Source organism: Lethenteron reissneri, unplaced genomic scaffold (assembly GCF_015708825.2).
Source record: "Lethenteron reissneri isolate LAM-NWPU_2019-01 unplaced genomic scaffold, ASM1570882v1 scaffold_1536, whole genome shotgun sequence".
In the NCBI taxonomy this organism is placed as follows: domain Eukaryota; kingdom Metazoa; phylum Chordata; class Hyperoartia; order Petromyzontiformes; family Petromyzontidae; genus Lethenteron; species Lethenteron reissneri.
In genome coordinates this window covers 6,232-32,066 of record NW_026891263.1, presented here as the reverse complement: position 1 = coordinate 32,066, position 25,835 = coordinate 6,232, and the positions used below count along the sequence as shown (strand labels likewise).

Below are 25,835 nucleotides of genomic sequence, written 5' to 3'. Positions count from 1 at the left end.
ATTCTCTCTTCACGTGAATCAACATCCAAATCGGAGACTTTTGTAACATTTTATCTGTCACAGTGTTCGCTGTTCGTAACGACACCGTACTCTTCTGCACCTCACAGCGGGGCAAATTGTCTGAAATGTTCAGTGATTAAGGTTTCAGTCGTGAGGGAGTGTCTGTTAATATTGTCGGCTTATTAAAGTTATTCACTGTTCTTGATTCTTTCGGTAAAGTCACGTAGAAAGGAAATAAAAAAAAAAAAAAAACATTATGTTTATTTTATTTTATAAAAAAATGAATAATAATAAAATATTAAAAATAAAACTTTAAAATGTTTTCTTTTTTTAATTTTATTATTTCCCTTCTACGTGACTTTCCCGAAAGAACCAAGAAGATGAATCCCTGCAGTCACGAAAGCTTTAAATCGAAATGTATTCACTTTTATGTTGTCTCCAAAGCAGTTTGTGGCATGCGGTAACCTTGATTTGTGTCCTGTTACAAGCCATGTCTCAATTTACAGAATGTAGTTTTATTAATCACACCTCATCATCACCACTCATTGTGAAATTATTTAGCCCTCTCCAGTTGATGTAATTAATGCGATGAGTGTTCTATGTTGGATCATTTAGAGGGCTTCAATCGACGGGCTTGAAAAACTCCGGCTACAGCTTATAAAACTGTCATCTCTTTACACAAAAAATGTGGTGCAGTTTGCCCTAATGACGTCATGTCACGGGATTAAGTGTCCATTACAATCTTGTCGGAGAACAGAGCACCACCCCGTGTTAGAGAACAACCCGCAGAAGCATGCTACGTGGAACTACCACCAGGAGCCACAGCTTCCCTACACGCATGGCGAACAAACCAATATATATCTTCTCGGTTCATTCGGTAAAGTCACGTAGAAGGGAAATAATAAAATAATAAAAATAAAACAATACAATTCTCACGACGTTTCGGCCACAACGCAAGAAGCCGTTCTCAGGTGAAGAACAGGTCTGTCGGGAAGACAGCGTCTGAATGAAACACCCCAGGCTTGGAGCGTATATTTAAGCTGGGTTGGAGGAGGAAGAGCGCCTTGACAAAATAATTTGCATATCAAGAGGAATTTTGCATATTTATGGGAAATGCAGATATGGGATTAGTCACTACTTGTGAAATGCGTAGGAGGTGGGCAGGGGTTTTTAAAGTCATATTATGCCCGTGCATTATGCCGGATTAGCAGCATGAAAGGGAGGGGATAGGGGTAACATTAATAAAGGGAAGGAATGTTTTTATTATTTTAATATTTCCCTTCTACCGAAAGAACCATGAAGATGAATCCCTGCAGTCACGAAAGCTTTAAATCGAAATTCAAACCAATATTTTTAATTCTGAGACCCAGAATTATTTGACTAATCAACTTCAAGATGGCAAATTTCGTGCAGTCAACTCACTGGACTTAAGAAGCCAATGTATCCACGCTTGGGCAGCTGACACATGGATTTAAATGCAACATCTCTTTGGTTGCTATATCAATGTTTCTGAGCCCTGAGCCAATTTCAGTAGAAGACCTCCTCAAATTTCGATTTAAAGCTTTCGTGACTGCAGGGATTCATCTTCTTGGTTCTTTCGGTAAAGTCACGTAGAATGGAAATAATAAAATAAAATAAACATTATAAAATAATATAATAAAATATTTTATTATGCTTAAATTGTATAATTATATAATTTGTATTATTTATAATAATATATTTAATGTTTTATTTTTATTATTTTATTATTTCCATTCTACGTGACTTTACCGAAAGAACCAAGAAGATGAATCCCTGCAGTCACGAAAGTCACCTAGAAGGGAAATAATAAAATAAAGCATTAAAAAGTAATATAATAATATATTTCATTATGCTTAATTTCTAAAATTTTCTTATTTTAATTATTTATAATAATATATTTTATTATATTTTTATTATTTTGTTATTTCCATTCTACGTGACTTTACCGAAAGAACCAAGAAAATGGACGTCCTCAAACTTGGTTTTTTGACTAACATGACCATTTCAAAGGCCCTTCCCCCCATCTTGTTCGACCACATTCAGTCCGCCGCCGCCGTCGCCGCCGCGTGCATTCTCACCGACCCTCCTGGCGACGCTCCCTTTGCGCAAATCCCCAGCAGCATCTCGAGCTGCCTCTCCAACCTCCTCGCCCGCTTCGTCTCGTTCCCCCCACGCTGCCTGCGCCCTTCCTGCTCCTGCCGCCGCCGCCTCGCGGCACCGGCCAGAAGCTTCCAGATGTAGGCGGCCTCCTTCGTGTCGTGGTGGGCCAGGCACGGCAGAATCAGGTGACCGACGCTGTCCACGAATCGCAGGGTCGCGTCCACGCACGCGTACTCCGGCTGGGGCGGCGGGTTAGACGACGGAGGCTCGGCACCATCTTCCCCTGCGGAGGGAAGAGAGGCGACGCGTCTTGCTACCGGCATACGACGTTTCGATTGCAACACAAGCAATCGTCATCAGGTGTAAATGAAATGCAATCACCCAGTACGGCATCTACTGCCCTCCGAAGCCAGCAGCTGCTTCTCCGACTATGCCATCGATCTACGGTTGCCGCTAAAACGATACGTTCGTATGAAACACGTGAACGAGAGAGCGGTCATCGCAAGCGGCTCACCTGCCGGCCTCGCGTCGCCATGCTCCCGACTCCGCACGGACGCCCGTCGCTCGTGGCAGGACCAGCAGAGCGCGTCGTGCGTGGAGGCCCCGGGCAGCAGCTGCACGGAGCCCGGAGTGAAGCAGTTTGTGTGCGGGCGGCACGCGGCATCGGCCGATACCTCCGGGGAGAAGAATCCCCAAGGGCACGGGGCGCAGTGCGTGTCTTCGTGCGGGGATCCTGCGGTGCCGAGCAGAGCGTGAGATGGGGGTGCACGGGCAGACAGAGAGAGAGAATGTAGAGATGCGTAGAGAGAGAGAGAAAGATGAGAAGAGAATAGGCATTGATTGGCGCTGGGAGATGGCTGGGAGATAGCTGGGCGATGGGAAAGTGGTGATAAGATTCCCCGACTTGACGACTAAATACATTTACAAATGACACATTTATAAATAACGCGACCTAACCCAAGAACCTTTATTATGAACAAATGAATGATCATCAGACGGATGCATGTAGGAACCAATTAATGTCCGAGTGGGGTAGAAAGCTCGTGCTGGGCACGCAGAAGCTCTATCCCGATGGGCAACTGGTGATTGGAGCCAACAGAACAAATGAAATAATGCGCAAATGATTTCACCTCTCCACGAATGAATAGGTCATGTGCACTCGCGCCTTTAGCGAGGACATCCTACCTGTGCATGTACGAGCCGAGCGACATGCAGAACCAAGTACTACAATGAATGAAGAATGCATGAACGGGGAGTGTGGGCGTTCGTGCATTTTTGTTGATGGGGGAGGTCACGCGGAAGGAACTGTCATCGATTCAACTAATTAAATAAGACGCAATAATTGAGTAGCGTCTTGGTACGAGCGAATCGATCGCCGAATGAACCGCGACGACACACGTGGTGTATCCGCCCCCCGCCCCCCGTGCGTGCCTTTGGTGACGACGCCGTGCCCAGCGGCGCAGCTTCTGTGCGGCACGCAGAACTCCTGTAGCAGGAAGGTGCCCGGCTCGCACTCGCACACGCGGTCGTGCGTGGGGCTGCATTCCTTCGCGAGCCGCTGACCCTCCTTGCACCCCGGGCCGCAGTAGAGACACCGGTCCAGGGAGTTCCAGAACTGGGTGTAGTGGCGTGGCGGGCACCGAGTGCAACGTGCCTCCACGTGGGACGCGTCCTCCAGCTGCTGCTGCTGCCCCTCCACGGCCTTCGTGGAGAACGGCAGCGAGACGCGGTGGCCCGGGGGACACAGCCCGTACGGATGGGACGGAGAAGGCTTCTTCGCGTCGTCTGCCGACACCGTCGACGCCGCTGCCGCCCCCGTCGTCGCCACCAGCAGCATTGTCGCGATGACGGTGGTCATCGTCGTCGTCATTGTCGCTGGCGTAGCCCCGACGCGACCTACGAAGGGGGGTGCGGGAGCGCGCACGGTTGTGTTCAAGCGCAGGTGGGAGACGTGACGTCGTCGGTGCGTGGTCACGCGACCGGTGAGAGATGGCCGTGGATTGGGGGGAGGTCTTCATTTCCGCGGAGGATCGAGCGTGGCTGACGACGACGACGACGACGATGTGGAGATCAGCAGGCAGGGGGTATCGCCGGCCATTCGATCAGCAGCGGCAGAGAGACGCAACGAGACGAAGGGAAAACGACCGAATTCAAGCGCGAGTTCACAGTCGATGGGGATAAAAAATGACACGAATGATCCATTCTTCTGGAATCTTCTCGACACAATCGGATCGGCACTGCACCATAGACTCAACACAGTCCATAGACTCAACACTGTCCATAGACTCAACACTGTCCATAGACTCAACACTGCACCATAGACTCAACACTGTCCATAGACTCAACACTGCACCATGGACTCAACACTGCACCATAGACTCAGCACTGCACCATAGACTCAACACTATCCATAGACTCAACACTATCCATAGACTCAACACTGCCCATAGACTCAACACTGCACCATAGACTCAACACTGCCATAGACTCAACACTGCCCATAGACTCAACACTATCCATAGACTCAACACTATCCATAGACTCAACACTGCCCATAGATTCAACACTGCACCATAGACTCAACACTGCACCATAGACTCAACACTGCACCATAGACTCAACACTGCACGATAGACTCAACACTGCACGATAGACTCAGCACTGCACCACAGACTCAAAACTACACCATAGACTCAACACTGCACCATAGACTCAACACTGCACCATGGACTCAACACTGCACCATAGACTCAGCACTGCACCATAGACTCAACACTATCCATAGACTCAACACTATCCATAGACTCAACACTGCCCATAGACTCAACACTGCACCATAGACTCAACACTGCCATAGACTCAACACTGCCCATAGACTCAACACTATCCATAGACTCAACACTATCCATAGACTCAACACTGCCCATAGATTCAACACTGCACCATAGACTCAACACTGCACCATAGACTCAACACTGCACCATAGACTCAACACTGCACGATAGACTCAACACTGCACGATAGACTCAGCACTGCACCACAGACTCAAAACTACACCATAGACTCAACACTGCACCATAGACTCAACACTGCACCATAGACTCAACACGGCACCATAGACTCAACACTGCACCATAGACTCAACACTGCACCATAGACTCAACACTGCACCATAGACTCAACACTGCCCATAGACTCAACACTGCACCATAGACTCAACACTGCACCATAGACTCAACACTGCACCATAGACTCAACACGGCACCATAGACTCAACACTGCACCATAGACTCAACACTGCACCATAGACTCAACACTGCACCATAGACTCAACACTGCCCATAGACTCAACACTGCACCATAGACTCAACACTGCACCATAGACTCAACACTGCACCATAGACTCAACACGGCACCATAGACTCAACACTGCACCATAGACTCAACACTGCACCATAGACTCAACACTGCACCATAGACTCAACACTGCACCATAGACTCAACACTGCACCATAGACTCAACACTGCCCATAGACTCAACACTGCACCATAGACTCAACACTGCACCATAGACTCAACACTGCACCATAGACTCAACACTGCACCATAGACTCAACACTGCACCATAGACTCAACACTGCACCATAGACTCACACTGCCCATAGACTCAACACTGCACCATAGACTCAACACTGCACCATAACTCAACACTGCCCATAGACTCAACACTGCCATAGACTCAACACTGCACCATAGACTCAACACTGCACCATAGACTCAACACTGCACATAGACTCAACACTGCCCATAGACTCAACACTGCACCATAACTCAACACTGCCCATAGACTAACACTGCCATAGACTCAACACTGCACCATAGACTCAACACTGCACCATAGACTCAACACTGCCCATAGACTCAACATGCAATAGACTCAACACTGCACTAGACTCAACACTGCCCATAGACTCAACACTGCACCATAGACTCAACAGCACATAGACTCAACACTGCACCATAGACTCAACACTGCCATAGACTCAACACTGCACCATAGACTCACACTGCACCATAGACTCAACACTGCCCATAGACTCAACATGCACCATAGACTCAACACTGCACCATAGACTCAACACTGCACATAGACTCAACACTGCACCATAGACTCAACACTGCACCATAGACTCAACACTGCCCATAGACTCAACACTGCACCATAGACTCAAACACTGCACCATAGACTCAACACTGCACCATAGACTCAACACTGCACATAGACTCAACACTGCCCATAGACTCAACACTGCCATAGACTCAACACTGCCATAGACTCAACACTGCACCCAGACTCAAACTGCACCATAGACTCAACACTGCACCATAGACTCAACACTGCACCAGACTCAACACTGCCCATAGACTCACACTGCACCATAGACTCAACACCATAGACTCACACTACCATAGACTCAACACTGCCATAGACTCAACACTGCACCATAGACTCAACACTGCCATAGACTCAACACTGCACCATAGACTCAACACTGCACCATAGACTCAACACTGCACATAGACTCAACACTGCACCATAGACTCAACACTGCACCATAGACTCACACTGCCCCATAGACTCAACACTGCACCATAGACTCAACACTGCACCATAGATCAACAACACACCATAGACTCAACACTGCACATAGACTCAACACTGCACATAGACTCAACACTGCACATAGACTCAACACTGCCCATAGACTCAACACTGCACCATAGACTCAACACTGCATAGACTCAACACTGCACCATAGACTCAACACTGCACCATAGACTCAACACTGCACCATAGACTCACACTGCACCATAGACTCAACACTGCCCATAGACTCAACACTGCACCATAGACTCACTGCACCATAGACTCAACACTGCACATAGACTCAACACTGCACCATAGACTCAACACTGCACCATAGACTCAACACTGCCCATAGACTCAACACTGCACCATAGACTCAACACTGCACCATAGACTCAACACTGCACCATAGACTCAACACTGCACATAGACTCAACACTGCACCATAGACTCAACACTGCACATAGACTCAACACTGCACATAGACTCACACTGCACCATAGACTCAAACTACACCATAGACTCAACACTGCACCATAGACTCAACACTGCACCATAGACTCAACACTGCACCATAGACTCACACTGCACCATAGACTCAACACTATCCATAGACTCAACACTACCATAGACTCAACACTGTCATAGACTCAACACTGCACCATAGACTCAACACTGCCATAGACTCAACACTGCCATAGACTCAACACTGTCATAGACTCAACACTACCATAGACTCAACACTGCCCATAGACTCAACACTGCACCATAGACTCAACACTGCACATAGACTCAACACTGCACCATAGACTCAACACTGCACATAGACTCAACACTGCACATAGACTCGCACTGCACAGACTCAAACACACCATAGACTCAACACTGCACCATAGACTCAACACTGCACCATAGACTCAACACGGCACCATAGACTCAACACTGCACCATAGACTCAACACTGCACCATAGACTCAACACTGCACCATAGACTCAACACTGCCCATAGACTCAACACTGCACCATAGACTCAACACTGCACCATAGACTCAACACTGCACCATAGACTCAACACGGCACCATAGACTCAACACTGCACCATAGACTCAACACTGCACCATAGACTCAACACTGCACCATAGACTCAACACTGCCCATAGACTCAACACTGCACCATAGACTCAACACTGCACCATAGACTCAACACTGCACCATAGACTCAACACTGCACCATAGACTCAACACTGCACCATAGACTCAACACTGCACCATAGACTCAACACTGCACCATAGACTCAACACTGCAATAGACTCAACACTGCACCATAGACTCAACACTGCCCATAGACTCAACACTGCACCATAGACTCAACACTGCACCATAGACTCAACACTGCACCATAGACTCAACACTGCACCATAGACTCAACACTGCACCATAGACTCACACTGCCCATAGACTCAACACTGCACCATAGACTCAACACTGCACCAAACTCAACACTGCCCATAGACTCAACACTGAACCATAGACTCAACACTGCACCATAGACTCAACACTGCACCATAGACTCAACACTGCACATAGACTCAACACTGCACCATAGACTCAACACTGCACCATAAACTCAACACTGACCCATAGACTCAACACTGAACCATAGACTCAACACTGCACCATAGACTCAACACTGCACCATAGACTCAACACTGCACATAGACTCAACACTGCACATAGACTCAACACTGCCATAGACTCAACACTGCACCATAGACTCAAACTGCAGCATAGACTCAACACTGCACCATAGACTCAACACTGCACCATAGACTCAACACTGCACCATAGACTCACACTGCACCATAGACTCAACACTGCCCATAGACTCAACACTGCACCATAGACTCACACTGCCCATAGACTCAACACTGCACCATAGACTCAACACTGCACCATAGACTCAACACTGCACCATAGACTCAACACCTGCACCATAGACTCAACACTGCACCATAGACTCAACACTGCACATAGACTCAACACTGCACCATAGACTCAACACTGCACCATAGACTCAACACTGCACCATAGACTCAACACTGCACCATAGACTCAACACTGCACCCATAGACTCAACACTGCACCATAGACTAACACTGCACCATAGACTCAACACTGCACCATAGACTCAACACTGCAGCATAGACTCAACACTGCACCATATACTCAACACTGCACCATAGACTCAACACTGCACCATAGACTCAACACTGCCCATAGACTCAACACTGCACCATAGACTCAACACTGCCCATAGACTCAACACTGCACCATAGACTCAACACTGCACCATAGACTCAACACTGCCCATAGACTCAACACTGTCCCATAGACTCAACACTGCACCATAGACTCAACACTGCACCATAGACTCAACACTGCACCATAGACTCAACACTGCCCATAGACTCAACACTGCACCATAGACTCAACACTGCACCATAGACTCAACACTGCACCATAGACTCAACACTGCACCATAGACTCAACACTGCACCATAGACTCAACACTGCCCATGACTAACACTGCACCATAGATTCAACACTGCACCATAGACTCAGCACTGCCCCATAGACTCAACACTGCACCATAGACTCAACACTGTCCCATAGACTCAACACTGCCCCATAGACTCAACACTGCACCATAGACTCAACACTGCCCCATAGACTCAACACTGCACCATAGACTCAGCACTGCCCCATAGACTCAGCACTGCCCATAGACTCAACACTGCACCATAGACTCAGCACTGCCCATAGACTCAACACTGCACCATAGACTCAACACTGCACCATAGACTCAGCACTGCCCCCATAGACTCAACACTGCACCATAGACTCAACACAGCCCCATAGACTCAACACTGCACCATAGACTCAACACTGCCCCATAGACTCAACACTGCACCATAGACTCAGCATGCCCCATAGACTCAACACGGCACCATAGACTGCAACTCAACACTGCCCATAAGACTAACAATGCCCCCATAGACTCAGCACTGCACAATAGACTCAACACTGCACCATAGATCAACACTGCCATAGACTCAACACTGTCCATAGACCGACACTGCACCATAGATCGACACTGCCCATAGACTAAACACTGCACCATAGTAATCAAAACCTGCACCCATAGACTCAACACTTGCACCATAGACTCAACACCTATCCATAGACTCAACACTATCCATAGACTCAACACTGCCCATATAGATTTCAACACTGCACCATTAGATTCAACACTGCACCATGGGACTCAAACACTGCACCATAGACTCAACACTGCAGATAGACTTCAACACTGCCCGATTAGACTAGCACTGCCCAGACTCAAAATACACAATTAGACTCAACACTGGCACAATGACCAACACGCACATAGACTCAACACGGCACCATGACTCAACACTGCACATAGACTCAACACTGCACCATAGACTCAACACTGCACCATAGACTGCGAACACTGCCCCATAGCACTCAACACTGCCACCATAGACTCAACACTGCACCATAGACTCAACACTGCACCATAGACTCAACACTGCACCATAGACTCAACACTGCACCATAGACTCAACACTGCACCACAGACTCAACACTGCACCATAGACTCAACACTGCCCATAGACTCAACACTGCACCATAGACTCAACACTGCACCATAGACTCAACACTGCACATAGACTCAACACGGCACCATAGACTCAACACTGCACCATAGACTCAACACTGCACCATAGACTCAACACTGCACCATAGACTCAACACTGCACCATAGACTCAACACTGCACCATAGACTCAACACTGCCCATAGACTCAACACTGCACCATAGACTCAACACTGCACCATAGACTCAACACTGCACCATAGACTCAACACTGCACCATAGACTCAACACTGCACCATAGACTCAACACTGCACCATAGACTCAGCACTGCCCATATACTCAACACTGCACCACAGACTCAACACTGCACCATAAACTCAACACTGCCCCATAGACTCAACACTGAACCATAGACTCAACACTGCACCATAGACTCAACACTGCACCATAGACTCAACACTGCACAATAGACTCAACACTGCACCATAGACTCAACACTGCACCATAAACTCAACACTGCCCCATAGACTCAACACTGAACCATAGACTCAACACTGCACCATAGACTCAACACTGCACCATAGACTCAACACTGCACCATAGACTCAACACTGCACAATAGACTCAACACTGCACAATAGACTCAACACTGCCCATAGACTCAACACTGCACCATAGACTCAACACTGCAGCATAGACTCAACACTGCACCATAGACTCAACACTGCACCATAGACTCAACACTGCACCATAGACTCAGCACTGCACCATAGACTCAACACTGCCCATAGACTCAACACTGCACCATAGACTCAGCACTGCACCATAGACTCAACACTGCACAATAGACTCAACACTGCACCATAGACTCAACACTGCACCATAGACTCAACACTGCCCATAGACTCAACACTGCACCATAGACTCAAGACTGCACCATAGACTCAACACTGCACCATAGACTCAACACTGCCCATAGACTCAACACTGCCCCATAGACTCAACACTGCAGCATAGACTCAACACTGCAGCATAGACTCAACACTGCACCATAGACTCAACACTGCACCATAGACTCAACACTGCCCATAGACTCAACACTGCACCATAGACTCAACACTGCCCATAGACTCAACACTGCCCATAGACTCAACACTGCACCATAGACTCAACACTGCCCATAGACTCAACACTGTCCATAGACTCAACACTGCACCATAGACTCAACACTGCACCATAGACTCAACACTGCACCATAGACTCAACACTGCACCATAGACTCAACACTGCACCATAGACTCAACACTGCACCATATACTCAACACTGCACCATAGACTCAACACTGCACCATAGACTCAACACTGCACCATAGACTCAACACTGCACCATAGACTCAACACTGCCCATAGACTCAACACTGCACCATAGATTCAACACTGCACCATAGACTCAGCACTGCCCCATAGACTCAACACTGCACCATAGACTCAACACTGTCCCATAGACTCAACACTGCCCCATAGACTCAACACTGCACCATAGACTCAACACTGCCCCATAGACTCAACACTGCACCATAGACTCAGCACTGCCCCATAGACTCAGCACTGCCCATAGACTCAACACTGCACCATAGACTCAGCACTGCCCATAGACTCAACACTGCACCATAGACTCAACACTGCACCATAGACTCAGCACTGCCCCATAGACTCAACACTGCACCATAGACTCAACACAGCCCCATAGACTCAACACTGCACCATAGACTCAACACTGCCCCATAGACTCAACACTGCACCATAGACTCAGCACTGCCCCATAGACTCAGCACTGCCCATAGACTCAACACTGCCCATAGACTCAACACTGCCCATAGACTCAGCACTGCACCATAGACTCAACACTGCACCATAGACTCAACACTGCCCATAGACTCAACACTGTCCATAGACTCGACACTGCACCATAGACTCGACACTGCACCATAGACTCAACACTGCACCATAGACTCAACACTGCACCATAGACTCAACACTGCACCATAGACTCAACACTGCACCATAGACTCAACACTGCACCATAGACTCAACACTGTCCAGACTCAACGCTGCACATAGACTCAACACTGCCCATAGACTCAACACTGCACCATAGACTCAACACTGTCCATAGACTCAACACTGCCCATAGACTCAACACTGCACCATAGACTCAACACTGTCCAGACTCAACGCTGCACATAGACTCAACACTGCACCATAGACTCAACACTGTCCATAGACTCAACACTGCCCATAGACTCAACACTGCACCATAGACTCAACACTGTCCAGGCTCAACGCTGCACATAGACTCAACACTGCACCATACACTCAACACTGCCCATAGACTCAACACTGCCCATAGACTCAACGCTGCACATAGACTCAACACTGCACATAGACTCAACACTGCACCATAGACTCAACACTGCCCATAGACTCAACACTGTCCATAGACTCAACACTGTCCATAGACTCAACACTGCACCATAGACTCAACACTGTCCATAGACTCAACACTGCACCATAGACTCAACACTGCACCATAGACTCAACACTGCACCATAAACTCAACACTGCACCATAGACTCAACACTGCACCATAGACTCAACACTGCCCATAGACTCAACACTGCCCATAGACTCAACACTGCACCATAGACTCAACACTGTCCATAGACTCAACACTGCCCATAGACTCAACACTGCACCATAGACTCAACACTGTCCAGACTCAACGCTGCACAGACTCAACACTGCACCATAGACTCAACACTGTCCATAGACTCAACACTGCCCATAGACTCAACACTGCACCATAGACTCAACACTGTCCAGACTCAACGCTGCACCATAGACTCAACACTGCACCATAGACTCAACACTGCCCATAGACTCAACACTGCCCATAGACTCAACACTGCACCATAGACTCAACACTGTCCATAGACTCAACACTGCCCATAGAATCAACACTGCACCATAGACTCAACACTGTCCAGACTCAACGCTGCACAGACTCAACACTGCACCATAGACTCAACACTGTCCATAGACTCAACACTGCCCATAGACTCAACACTGCACCATAGACTCAACACTGTCCAGACTCAACGCTGCACCATAGACTCAACACTGCACCATACACTCAACACTGCCCATAGACTCAACACTGCCCATAGACTCAACACTGCACCATAGACTCAACACTGTCCATAGACTCAACGCTGCACATAGACTCAACACTGCACATAGACTCAACACTGCACATAGACTCAACACTGCACCATAGACTCAACACTGCCCATAGACTCAACACTGTCCATAGACTCAACACTGCCCATAGACTCAACACTTTACCATAGACTCAACACTGTCCAGACTCAACGCTGCACCATAGACTCAACACTGCACCATAGACTCAACACTGCCCATAGACTCAACACTGCCCATAGACTCAACACTGCACCATAGACTCAACACTGTCCATAGACTCAACACTGCCCATAGAATCAACACTGCACCATAGACTCAACACTGTCCAGACTCAACGCTGCACAGACTCAACACTGCACCATAGACTCAAACAAACAATTTCTGTTTCATCGTCGTTCTGATCCCGCTGCTGCTGCTGCGATGCAATAAAACAAAGACGTTGCTTTGTACCCCCCCCCCCCCCCACGTAAAAAACATCGGAAGGTACATACGCACGTGTACGTGTGTGTCTGTACGCACATGTGTATGTGGGGAGCGGTGGTGCAGCGGTTAGCGCTACGCTATGAACCCGGCGACACGAGTTCGATTCCCGCCCACGGGCAACGCCGGTGACGATTATCTGAACCGGTCCCGGGCCTCCCCCTAGGTCGACTCAGCCTCAAATGAGTACCTGGTGCGGTGTGTAAACATTGTGCCACTAGGGAGACAAAGGCGGTCGGGCGTGGTGCTGGCCACCCACCCCCCCTCGTGTGCCGTACCGGCCTTCATAGGTGCACACACACCCACACACACCCACACACCCACACAGACAGAGACGAACACCCACACACACACCCACACACACACCCACACAGACAGAGACACATACACCCACACACCCACACACACACCCACACAGACAGAGACACACACCCACACAGACAGAGACACACACCCACACACACACAGAGACAAAGATCCCCCGTATAGCCTGAACAGACTGTAGGGGCAAGTGCTGTTAGCGAGCACCTGTAAAGGCCGGCACGGCACACGAGGGGGTGGGTGGCCAGCACCACACCCGGCCGCCTTTGTCTCCCCAGTGGCGATGTTTACACACCGCACCAGGTACTCATTTGAGGCTGAGTCGACCTAGGGGAGGCCCAGGACCGATTCAGATAATCGTCACTGGTGTTGGCCGTGAGCGGGATTCGAACTCGGGTCCCCACACAGACACACACACAGACACACACAGACACACACACACACAGACACACACAGACACACACACAGACACCCACGGACACACACACGGATACACACACGCGGACACAACAACAACCGCCATTCGCCACTAAGTGGCGGTGACGTCACCACGATGCTTGTGCCAGGCCAAGTGCACCTTGAGGCCACGTGAAGTGTCGAAAGCCCGCTGGCAGGAGGTCACGGGGCAGACCCAGGTGCCACTGGTCGACTGACCGAGATGACCGAGATGACTGGCTGATGCACCACCTGTGCCCCCTACTGTGCCAACTTGCTGTGCTTTAGCCACCCGGCGCTCCGCTCGTTGTTGTGAGCGTCGCTCCTCCGCCCTCCGTTGTTGTTGGAGGGCGACTGCCTCCAACTGCACAGTAGCGTCCTTCACGAGCCTCCTCCACTGAGGCCGATCTTGACACCGCTGGTACCAGTCATCGGCAAGTCCACTCAGCTCCACGTCCTCCTGTACCACATCACTCCATCTCTTCTCCAGCCCGTGCCGCGCCCGTCTAGCCCCCTCGATCCGGCCGAACAAAAGCTGTTTAGGCATGCGATGGCTGGGCATGCGGGCTACATGACCCAGCCAACGCAGCCTTGCCTGCCGGAGGAGCTCACTGATGGGACTTTGCCCAGATCTTTCAAGGATTTGTGAGCTCCTCACACAATCCAGCCTGGTTAAACCCAGGATGGATCGTAGGCAGGCCAGCCTAAATGTTTCCAACCGGCGAAGATGCTCCACCAGGGGGGTCCACGTCTCGCAAGCGTAGAGAAGGGAGGGAATGACCGTGGCCGAGAAGACCTGAAGCTTCGTGCGGAGCGACAGACCAGGTAGCTTCCACACAGCGTTACGCAACCGATGAAAAGATATTGCCGCTCGACTGATTCGGAGTGAGACCTCTGCTGATAGACTGGAGCCGGTCATAAGCACACTGCCCAGGTATGGGAAACTCTCCACTCTCTCCACAACTGCCCCATCACCAATTGGGAGTTGTGGGGGTGGAGTGTCCGATGGTACAAAATACCCAGGCAGGTGCTTGGTTTTGGTGGGGCTGATGGTAAGGCCCCACCTCTTAGTGGCACGCTCCAGTCTCAGCAGCAGCGCCTCCAACTCCTCTTCTGAATGAGCAGCTATTACCAAATCATCGGCATACATAACGTGGTTGACCAATAGGGAGCCATCCCTTGATCGCACCCGGGCGTCGATCAGCCTCCCATTATATCTGTACCAAACGGAAATTCCCCCGGTACAGCTATTGAAGGCTTCACGAACTACGCGGTCAAAATAGATGTTAAATAATGTGGGAGCCAGAGGACATCCCTGTCGCACCCCAAGGTGTACAGGGAAAGGCTCCGACTCCCGGCCACGTAGTTTTACCCGGGCCCGCTCACCATCATGAAGGTCCTTAATGATCGTGAGCAGAGGGTCAGGGACTCCGAAAGCACGAAGAACAACCCAGAGTCCAGTCCTACTGATGGTATCATAGGCCTTGACCAGGTCAATAAAGCAGAGATGTAGGTCTTTTTGGAATTCCCTACACCTCTGCTGTAGCAGACGGACAGAAAATATGGCATCTGTGCAGGACCGCCCTTTCCTGAAACCGCATTGGGGCTCCGCAAGCCCCTCCTCAGCGTGCCTAGCAAGGCGATGTTGAATAATCCTTGCCAGGACCTTACCCGGCACACTGAGGAGTGAGATGCCCCTGTAGTTGTTACGCGGACACACACACAGACACACACACAAACACACAGACACACAAACAAACACACACACAGACACACACACTCACAGACACACACACAGGCACACTCACAGACACACACAGACAAAGACCCCCCGTATAGCCTTAACAGACTGTAGGGGCAAGTGCTGTTAGCGAGCACCTATGAAGGCCGGAACGGTACACGAGGGGGTGGGTGGCCAGCACCACCGCACCAGGTACACACACAGACACACACACCCAACCACACACAGACACACACACAGACACACACACACACAGACACACACACCCACCCACACACACACACCCACCCACCCACACACAGACACACACACACACAGACACACACTTTACGAATCTCCACACACCTGTGCGAGTGATGAGTCACAGTGTAAACGCACGTCTACGTCACGTGCTCTCGCAATTCACTCACTCGCCTGAGTCACGTGCTTGCTGTCAAGGCATCAGCCAATTAATTAGGCCAATTAGTGACGCAATCCCACTGATTGATTAATCGCAGGCGGGCAGGCTGAACGAGGAGTAAGTCTCACCGGTTGGGAACGTGAATTGTCCACTTCTCTCTCGACTCGCGTGTGGAGCGGTGGCTCCCGGCGCTGTGTGCAGGGGGTTTAATGATCGCTCACTGGACTTGAGGTGGAGGTGGTGGTGGTCGTGGTGGTGGTTGTGGTGGTGGTGGTGGTCGTGGTGGTGGTCGTGGTGGTTGTGGTGGTGATGGTGGAGGTCGTGGTGGTGGTCGTGGTGGTGGTTGTGGTGGTGGTGGTCGTGGTGGTGGTCGTGGTGGTTGTGGTTGTGGTGGTGGAGGTCGTGGTGGTGGTCGTGGTGGTGGTCGTGGTGGTTGTGGTGGTGATGTTGTAAGGAGTTGGAGCCGCAAGTGACGGTCTGTCATCTCAAGTTTATTTGCGAGCTACAAATATCCGAGTTGGGGGGGGTGTGTGTGCATGCGTAGCACAATCCACACTCTGTGCGTTCTCCAGATTCATAGACTCACTTCCTGGAGATTGTGATCATTCTTAATTTCAACAACAACAATAACAACACTGCTGTTAAGTAGTAGAGATGATACTGCAGCTCTTGGGTTACGCTGTACATTTCGTGTCAATGCCGAGCCGTTAGGAACGATTTCATCATGAAAGTGTTCGCCCAGAGTCGTTAAGTAATGTTTGTGTTGACTATAATATTCATGACTCAAAGCTTTCGTGACTGCAGGAATTCATCGATTTTCCCTGCCTTAGCAGCTCTCCCGCTACATGATATTGTTATTATTTTTATATATTTTTTTCATCTACGTGGCTTTACTGAAAGACCCAAAGAATATCATAATCGTCGTTGTCAATCATCATCATCAGCTGCGATAGCATTCAGTGGCATCATCAGTTGAATCATCATCAGCAGCAGCAGCATCATCAGTTGAATCATCATCAGCAGCATCGTCAGTTGAATCTTCAGCAGCAGCATCATCAGTTAAATCAGCAGCATCATAATCATCAGTTGAATCATCATCATCAGCAGAAGCATCATCAGTTGAATCAGCAGCATCATCAGTTAAATCAGCAGCATCATAATCATCAGTTAAATCCGCATCATCATCATCAGCATCATCATCAGCAGCATCATCATCATCAGCAGCAGCAGCATCATCATCAGCAGCATCATCAGTTGAATCATCAGCAGCAGCAGCATCATCAGTTGAATCATCAGCAGCAGCAGCATCATCAGTTGAATCATCATCAGCAGCAGCATCATCATCAGTTGAATCATCATCATCAGCAGCATCAGCAGCATCATCACATCCCTTGTCGCCTTCTGACAGCATCATCGGCAACAGCGGCACCATCACGGTCGCCATGCAGCAGCAGCAGCAGTGCGCTGACAGCGCAAGTGTTCCCAGTGCGACCTGCGGCGTCTCGTCGCCCGGGCTCGTCTCCCGGTCGCAGGGCTACCTGCGCGTACCTCCAGGTGTGTCTGCAGGAGTGCCTGTGTATCAGCCAGGCGTGGGTGAACGCCAGCCAGGTGTGTCTGTGTACCAGCCAGGCGTGGGTGAACGCCAGCCAGGTGATCATCAGAAGGTCCACGGTTGTCGGGGGTTCGCAACGGGCGTGCGGCCCGTGTCGATGCCGGCGGCGTGGGCAGCCGAGCGGCAGGGGCGCCACCTGAAGCTGGAGCGCCTCTCGCCGGGTTTGCCGGGGGGGCGGACGGGCCTCGTGCCGGCGAGCGAGACTCGTGCGGCCGCGAGGAGCGGAGGCGACGACGATGTCGTTCGGTGGTCGATAGGCGCTGAACGTTGCTGGGGCGATGCACGTCTGGAGGTGACGCGTTCGTGCGCGTTGCGGGTGAGCGGCGCGGGTGCGTCTCGTGCGGGTGTCGGCTCGCAAGGTGCTGTGGAGGCGCGGACAGGTGTGAGGAGTGGGACAGGTGTGTGTGCAAGTGTGGGTAGTTCAGGTGTGAGGAGTGGGACAGGTGTGTGTGCAAGTGTGGGTAGTTCAGGTGTGAGGAGTGGGACAGGTGTGTGTGCAAGTGTGGGTAGTTCAGGTGTGAGGAGCGGGACAGGTGTGTGTGCAAGTGTGGGTAGTTCAGGTGCGAGGAGTGGGACAGGTGTGTGTGCAAGTGTCGGTAGCTCAGGTGTGAGGAGTGGGACAGGTGTGTGTGCAAGTGTGGGTAGCTCAGGTGTGACGAGTGGGACAGGTGTGTGTGCAAGTGTCGGTAGCTCAGGTGTGAGGAGTGGGACAGGTGTGCTGAATGTAGGGCTGGTTCCACGTGCTGGTGGTGATGGCAGTGGTGGTGTTGGTATTGGTAGTGGTGGTTGTGGCATTGGTGGTGATGGTAATGGTGGTGTTGACGGTGGTCATGGCAGTGGTGGTATTGATTACAGTGGCAGTGGTAGTTGTGACATTGGTGGTGATGGTAGTGGTGGTGTTGATGATGGTGGTAGTGGTGGTTGTGATATTGGTGGTGATGGTAGTGGTGGTATTGACGGTGGTGATGGCAGTGGTGGTGTTGATGATGGTGGTAGTGGTGGTTGTGGCATTGGTGGTGATGGTAGTGGTGGTGTTGATGATGGTGGTAGTGGTGGTTGTGATATTGGTGGTGATGGTAGTGGTGGTATTGACGGTGGTGATGGCAGTGGTGGTTGTGGCATTGGTGGTGATGGTAGTGGTGGTATTGATGATGGTGGTAGTGGTGGTGTTGGTAGTGGTGTTGACGGTGGTGGTGGTAGTGGTGGTTGTAATATTGATGGTGGTCATGGTAGTGGTGGTATTGACGGTGGTGGTGTTGATGGTGGTGTTGATGGTGGTGGTAGCGGTGGTTGTAATATTGATGGTGGTTATGGTAGTAGTGGTGTTGATGGTGGTGGTGGTGTTGATGGTGGTGGTGGTGTTGATGGTGGCGGTGGTTGTAATATTGATGGTGATGATGGTAGTAGTGGTGTTGACGGTGACGGTGGTGGCGGTGGTACCAGTGGGGTGTTCCTGTGGCACGGCGTGAGAGCCCTGGGCGCTGCTGCTGCGAGCCCGGCAGGCACCGGGCGCGACCCGCCGCAACACGCGGCCGCGGTGACCTGCCGCTTGCCGGCGCCGTGCGACGCCTCGGCCGTGCCACCCCACAGCGCGCACAGGTAACGGAGCTCCTTACCCCCCCCCCCCCCCCCCCCCCGTGTCGCGAACGTCAACACGATTCTCTCCGCATGGCCCCTGGGGGTGAGCGGCAGAGGTCGCAACCGGGTACCCGATACCCGTACCCTACCCGATACCCGGCTACCCGTACCCGGCTGGGTACGGGTACCGGTACCCGTACCCGGCCAGGTATGGGTAGCCGTTTGCGACCCTGGTGCGGCCGGGTACGGGTACGGGTAGACCGTGAGTCACTGGTGAGTCACCGTTTGTCACTCATTTTGATTAGGGTACGGGTAGGGAACGGGTACCCGTACCCGGTCGGGTATGGGTACGGGTAGCCGTTTGCGCCACTGGTGCGGCCGGGTATGGGTACGGGTAGGCCGTGAGTCACTGGTGAGTCACCGTTTGTCACTCATTTCGGGTACGGCCGAGTACGGGTACTCATTTGCAACCCTGGTGCGGCCGGGTACGGGTACGGGTAAGGAATCAAAACCCGTTTGCGACCTCTGGCGAGCGGTCCTCCATCCAGAAGTAGCGGTCCACACACAGGTGGCTCAACGCAAGGGAGCTCTGCTGATGGCACCACGGCAGTGGAGACTGGCCTAGAGGTGGTGACAACCAACGCCCATGGAATGACGCACTCGCCAGAAGGCCGTGGTGCTGATGGGACGTGTCAAAGAACAACCGTTATAGTTTTATTTGGAGGGACAAATATGGGGAGGCTGATTGCCAGCTCGGCTCTTTTGCTACTTATTTCCACAACGAGGTGTTTTTTTGTGGTTTGCGTCATAAAGACTCGGTGGTTTCACACGATGCACGGAAGCGTGGCAGGAGCACTCAGCCTTTGCGCATTCCGCAAAAAAACTACGGGGACTCTTCGACTCACGAGCATTTGACTTACGAAGTTTCAGAGATACGAACAAACCTGTCCGTGTGTCCAGTTGCCCGTTTGTGGGGTGGAGTTGAAAGGGGTCGCCCCCCGCCAGAGGAACGTGGAATTCCCACCATCGGGCTCAGGGCTGTAAAACCGGACACGAGCACCGCCGCTCACCCGAGCAGCGAATCGCTTCTACCTCGACTTGATCCGTGAAAACAAACTCGCGTGACGTGACCCTGCGAACGCGTCCGACGCGCCGAGACGCGACGGGGCGGGTCGCGTGCGCTGGGCTAAGGCGCCGGGGGGGTAACCGACACCTCTTCCCGACTCTATGGGAACCTCATTTGCCAGTAAAAATATGATAATTGGTTTTTTACCCTTCTATCTGGCAACAAAACTGACGCCTTTTGGCGTCATCTGGTCCAACCCATGTGAGACTAGGCTCTAAGGAAAGCTGTCTCGGGTGAGGACCAATCAACTTCAAGGACAGTGCACATTATCAGAGTTATGTTCTTTTGTTTGTATTATGACTGCAGGTATTGTGGTCCATGCAAACATAACTCCTTGTAAAAAGGTGTCAGTTTTGTTGCCAGATAGAAGGGTAAAAAACCAATTATCACCTCTTCCCGAGTCGTGGAAGAGTAGGCCAAAAGATATACCCTCCATCAAGGGGGGGGGGGGGCGGTCGCTCTTGCCGTGCGCGTGTCCTTCCGCAGCGCCGAGGGCCGGGCCAGCCGGGCGGCGCGGTGCGATTGTTCCGCACGGCGGCGCCGGAGATCTTCTCTGACGTGCAGCGCAGCGAGACGCACGACGGCTCCCCGCCACGCCGCACCCCCATCGTCCTCCTGCAGCAGCAGCTCCACCACCACCAGCAGGTCCACCAGCAGCAGGTCCACCACCAGCAGCTCCACCACCAGCAGCTCCACCACCAGCAGCAGCAGCTCCACCACCAGCAGCAGCAGCAGCTCCACCACCAGCAGCCCCACCACCAGCAACACCACCACCAGCAGCACCACCAGCAGCTCCACCATCAGCAGCTCCACCACCAGCAGCTCCACCACCAGCAGCTCCACCACCAGCAGCACCACCACCAGCAGCAGCAGCTCCACCACCACCAGCACCAGCAGCAACAACAACAGCAGCTCCACCACCAGCAGCTCCACCACCAGCAGCTCCACCACCAGCACCACCAGCAGCTCCACCACCAGCAGCTCCACCACCAGCAGCAACTCCACCAACAGCAACTCCACCAACACCACCAGCAGCTCCACCAGCAGCAGCAGCAGCACCACCAGCAGCAACAGCAGCTCCACCACCAGCAGCTCCACCAACAGCAGCAGCAACAGCAGCAGCAGCAGGAGCAGCAGCAGGAGCAGCAGCTGCAGCAGCAGCAGCAACAGCAGCAGCAGCTGCAGCAGCACCAGCAGCAGCAGCAGCAACAACACCACCAGCAGCAGCAGCAGCAGCAACAGCAGCAGCAACAGCAGCAGCAGCAGCAACAGCAGCAGCAGCAGCCGATGCTGCCAGCGTGGTCGTCCTGCATGGTTCTCAAGGGGTCTCAGATTCCAGCTGGGCTCTGCAGGACTCTGGCGGGTTCCTCCACCACCTCCACCACCTCCACCACCTCCTCCACCACCTCCTCTACCTCCACCACCTCCACCACCTCCACCACCTCCTCCACCACCTCCTCCACCTCCACCACCGTCTCCACCACCTCCTCCTCCACCACCTCCTCCACCTCCACCTCCTCGTCGCACTACTGCCGCTGGTGCTCACCGGCCTCCCCGAGGACGGCTGCTGCTAAGAGGAGCAAAGCGATCTTGCGCGAGAGACGCCGGGTGAGAGGCCACGATCCCCTAGGTTGACTCAGACTAAAATCAAACTTGGGGGGGGGGGGGGTGACATGGTTCAGCGGTGGCACGTTCGAGATTCGGTTCGGATCTCGCAGGCCACCCCGGCCATTACTGCGGTCATTGTGGTTGCGGGCACGGCATGGCCCAAATCAGCGACATTGTAAACACCGGCGCTGTCCCTGTATCAATGGGGATTGCAGCTGCCAGCGGCAGTCTCCTCCATACTGGCCCGACTGCAGCCCAGGTGTCACGTGGTGACAGCTGCCGCTGGGGGAGGTGGCAGTTGCCCTTTCAAATGTGTAAAGTCGCTTGTCGTCACGTGAAGGGATGTGAAAATCAAATTGTTGTTTAACTTAAAACTCGGATCCATCCGCCCGTCCGTGTGTCCATCCTCCCACGTGCCCGTCTCTCTCGCGTTCCACAAGTGGATGCTTTGAGTGACTTCGCGTGATCGTGACCTGCGGTTTGGTCGTTGTTGAACGCGGTACGGGGTGACCAGAGGTCGCAACCGGGTACCCGATACCCTACCCGATACCCGGCTACCCGTACCCGGCCGGGTGAGGGTACGGGTACCCGTTTGCGACCCTGGTGCGGCCGGGTACGGGTACGGGTAAGGAATCAAAACCCGTTTGCGACCTCGGGTGGTAGGTGGCTAGGAGTTGGTCGGAATGCTCTAAAGCCCTCGCTCTGAGCTCCCAGGCCTGCCACGCAGTGGCGTGGGCACCGTGACGGGTCTTTGACTTCTGTTGAGTGCACGATGCTGCCCCCCGTTGTGTTTCTCTCGTTTGCTTCAGCGCCGTCGCGATGGTTTGGAGTTGTGAGTGCACCGCTGCACTGTCCTCTAGTTTGCCGTTTAAGTTGTGTTCCTTAAATGTTTTATTTCGATTTAAAGCTTTCGTGACTGCAGGGATTCATCTTCTTGGTTCTTTCAGTAAAGTCGTCACGTAGAAGGGAAATAATAAAATAATAAAAATAAAACATAATAAAATAATTCTCACGACGTTTCGGCCACAACGCAAGCAGCCGTCCTCAGGTGAAGAACAGGTCTGTCGGAAAGACAGCGTCTGAATGAAACACCACCAGGCTTGGAGTGTATATTTAAGCTGGGTTGGAGGGGGAAGAGCGCCTTGACAAAAAAATTACTGGGGGCCTCACAGTACCTGTCGCCCAGGGGCTACTGGGGGGGGGGGGTGTGGGGGCTGTTCTTCTAAGGGCACGGGAAGGGTGCGGGTCAAGAGGTCACGTGGGGCGCAGTCACGTGTCTACCCCACCTGGCAATCTTCCCATCAGCATCAGGGCCCCTGACTTCTCATCGTGAACTGTCGGGGGGCCCGCCACGACTCTACGGACACTGCCTCTCCTCCCTCTCTCTCTCTCTCTGGTAGAGTTGGAGGGGGTGGGGGTGGCTTCAGGACGACCGCAATCCTTTGCAGGACAATGTAATGACTGTGCAGGCGTTACGTTGAGTTTGGTCAGGGCAGCACGGCGATGAGGGATGATAACCGATGGACGCAGATGGAGCGATAAGATCGGAGCTCATGGGCAGAAAAACCTCGGTGGCTTTTTGGCATCTCAGTTATGATTGAAGGGAGGCTTTGAGCCAGCAGTGGGTAGAGCATAGCTGATGGCGTATTTGCGGATTTCGATTCGCTCTAAAGTGCTGAGGAATTTTGAACGCGTATCCATTTTATGCAACTTTTATTTAAAGGTTTCAACAGTCAACACGTAACCAAACGTGGTAATTACAAAACCACATTTTACATTCCAAAAGAAGTCATTAACCAGTCCCCCAGTAGTTGACATTGGAGGTGCATTACGCTCTGCTCCAGAAATGTTTCTCTCAAAATCTTAACAACGAAATATTTTTGTTATTTTTGTTTTCACTTTTCCGGGAACCATTTTGACAAACCACGTCCCCATTTATCCTTATTGGTCCTTATTTTATCCAAAGATATTTTTGTATAAAGCTCTCATCGGATTGATTGTAAGGATATATGGGTGCAATAAACATAGTGATGGAATAAAATAAAAAAATAGGATTTACCCTTTCTGAGGTATTAAGAGGTTTCAAACACCAAATGGACCCCTATCACAAGGCATCCAGTCTGCACTAACCACACAGACTTGCGGTAAACCGTTGAAACAATATACTTCGGTAATGTATGCATCGTCCTTTAAACCGATTGGCCTATACAACAACATGGATTCTTATGATGAGTGTATCACGTTCGAGTTGCGGTGCCTTCTGCTAATAATTCCTAACTCCAAGCCAGCACGGTAACATTCTGTTAAACATCGAGAGGCCTGGTCGTAGGAGAGACTGTGAACACTGCTGAAATATTCTCTCTTCACGTGAATCAACATCCAAATCGGAGACTTTTGTAACATTTTATCTGTCACAGTGTTCGCTGTTCGTAACGACACCGTACTCTTCTGCACCTCACAGCGGGGCAAATTGTCTGAAATGTTCAGTGATTAAGGTTTCAGTCGTGAGGGAGTGTCTGTTAATATTGTCGGCTTATTAAAGTTATTCACTGTTCTTGATTCTTTCGGTAAAGTCACGTAGAAAGGAAATAATAAAATAATAAAAAAAAAACATTATGTTTATTTTATTTTATTAAAAAATGAATAATAATAAAATATTAAAAATAAAACGTTAAAATGTTTTCTTTTTTTAATTTTATTATTTCCCTTCTACGTGACTTTCCCGAAAGAACCAAGAAGATGAATCCCTGCAGTCACGAAAGCTTTAAATCGAAATGTATTCACTTTTATGTTGTCTCCAAAGCAGTTTGTGGCATGCGGT

The 25,835-nt window shown here is 51.1% G+C and overlaps 1 protein-coding gene across 1 annotated transcript; it reads right to left on the bottom strand.

Moving 5' to 3' along the window:
* Window positions 1-2,060: 2,060 nt before the first annotated feature.
* LOC133362585 (tumor necrosis factor receptor superfamily member 1B-like) lies at window positions 2,061-3,996 on the bottom strand. Its single transcript, XM_061581517.1, has 3 exons — window positions 3,520-3,996; window positions 2,636-2,854; window positions 2,061-2,404 (listed from the first exon to the last, which is right to left on the bottom strand). Exons 1-3 carry the CDS (start codon window positions 3,989-3,991, stop codon window positions 2,061-2,063), a joined length of 1,035 nt encoding a protein of 344 aa, XP_061437501.1. The 5' UTR covers window positions 3,992-3,996.
* Between the last annotated feature and the right edge of the window lie 21,839 nt (window positions 3,997-25,835).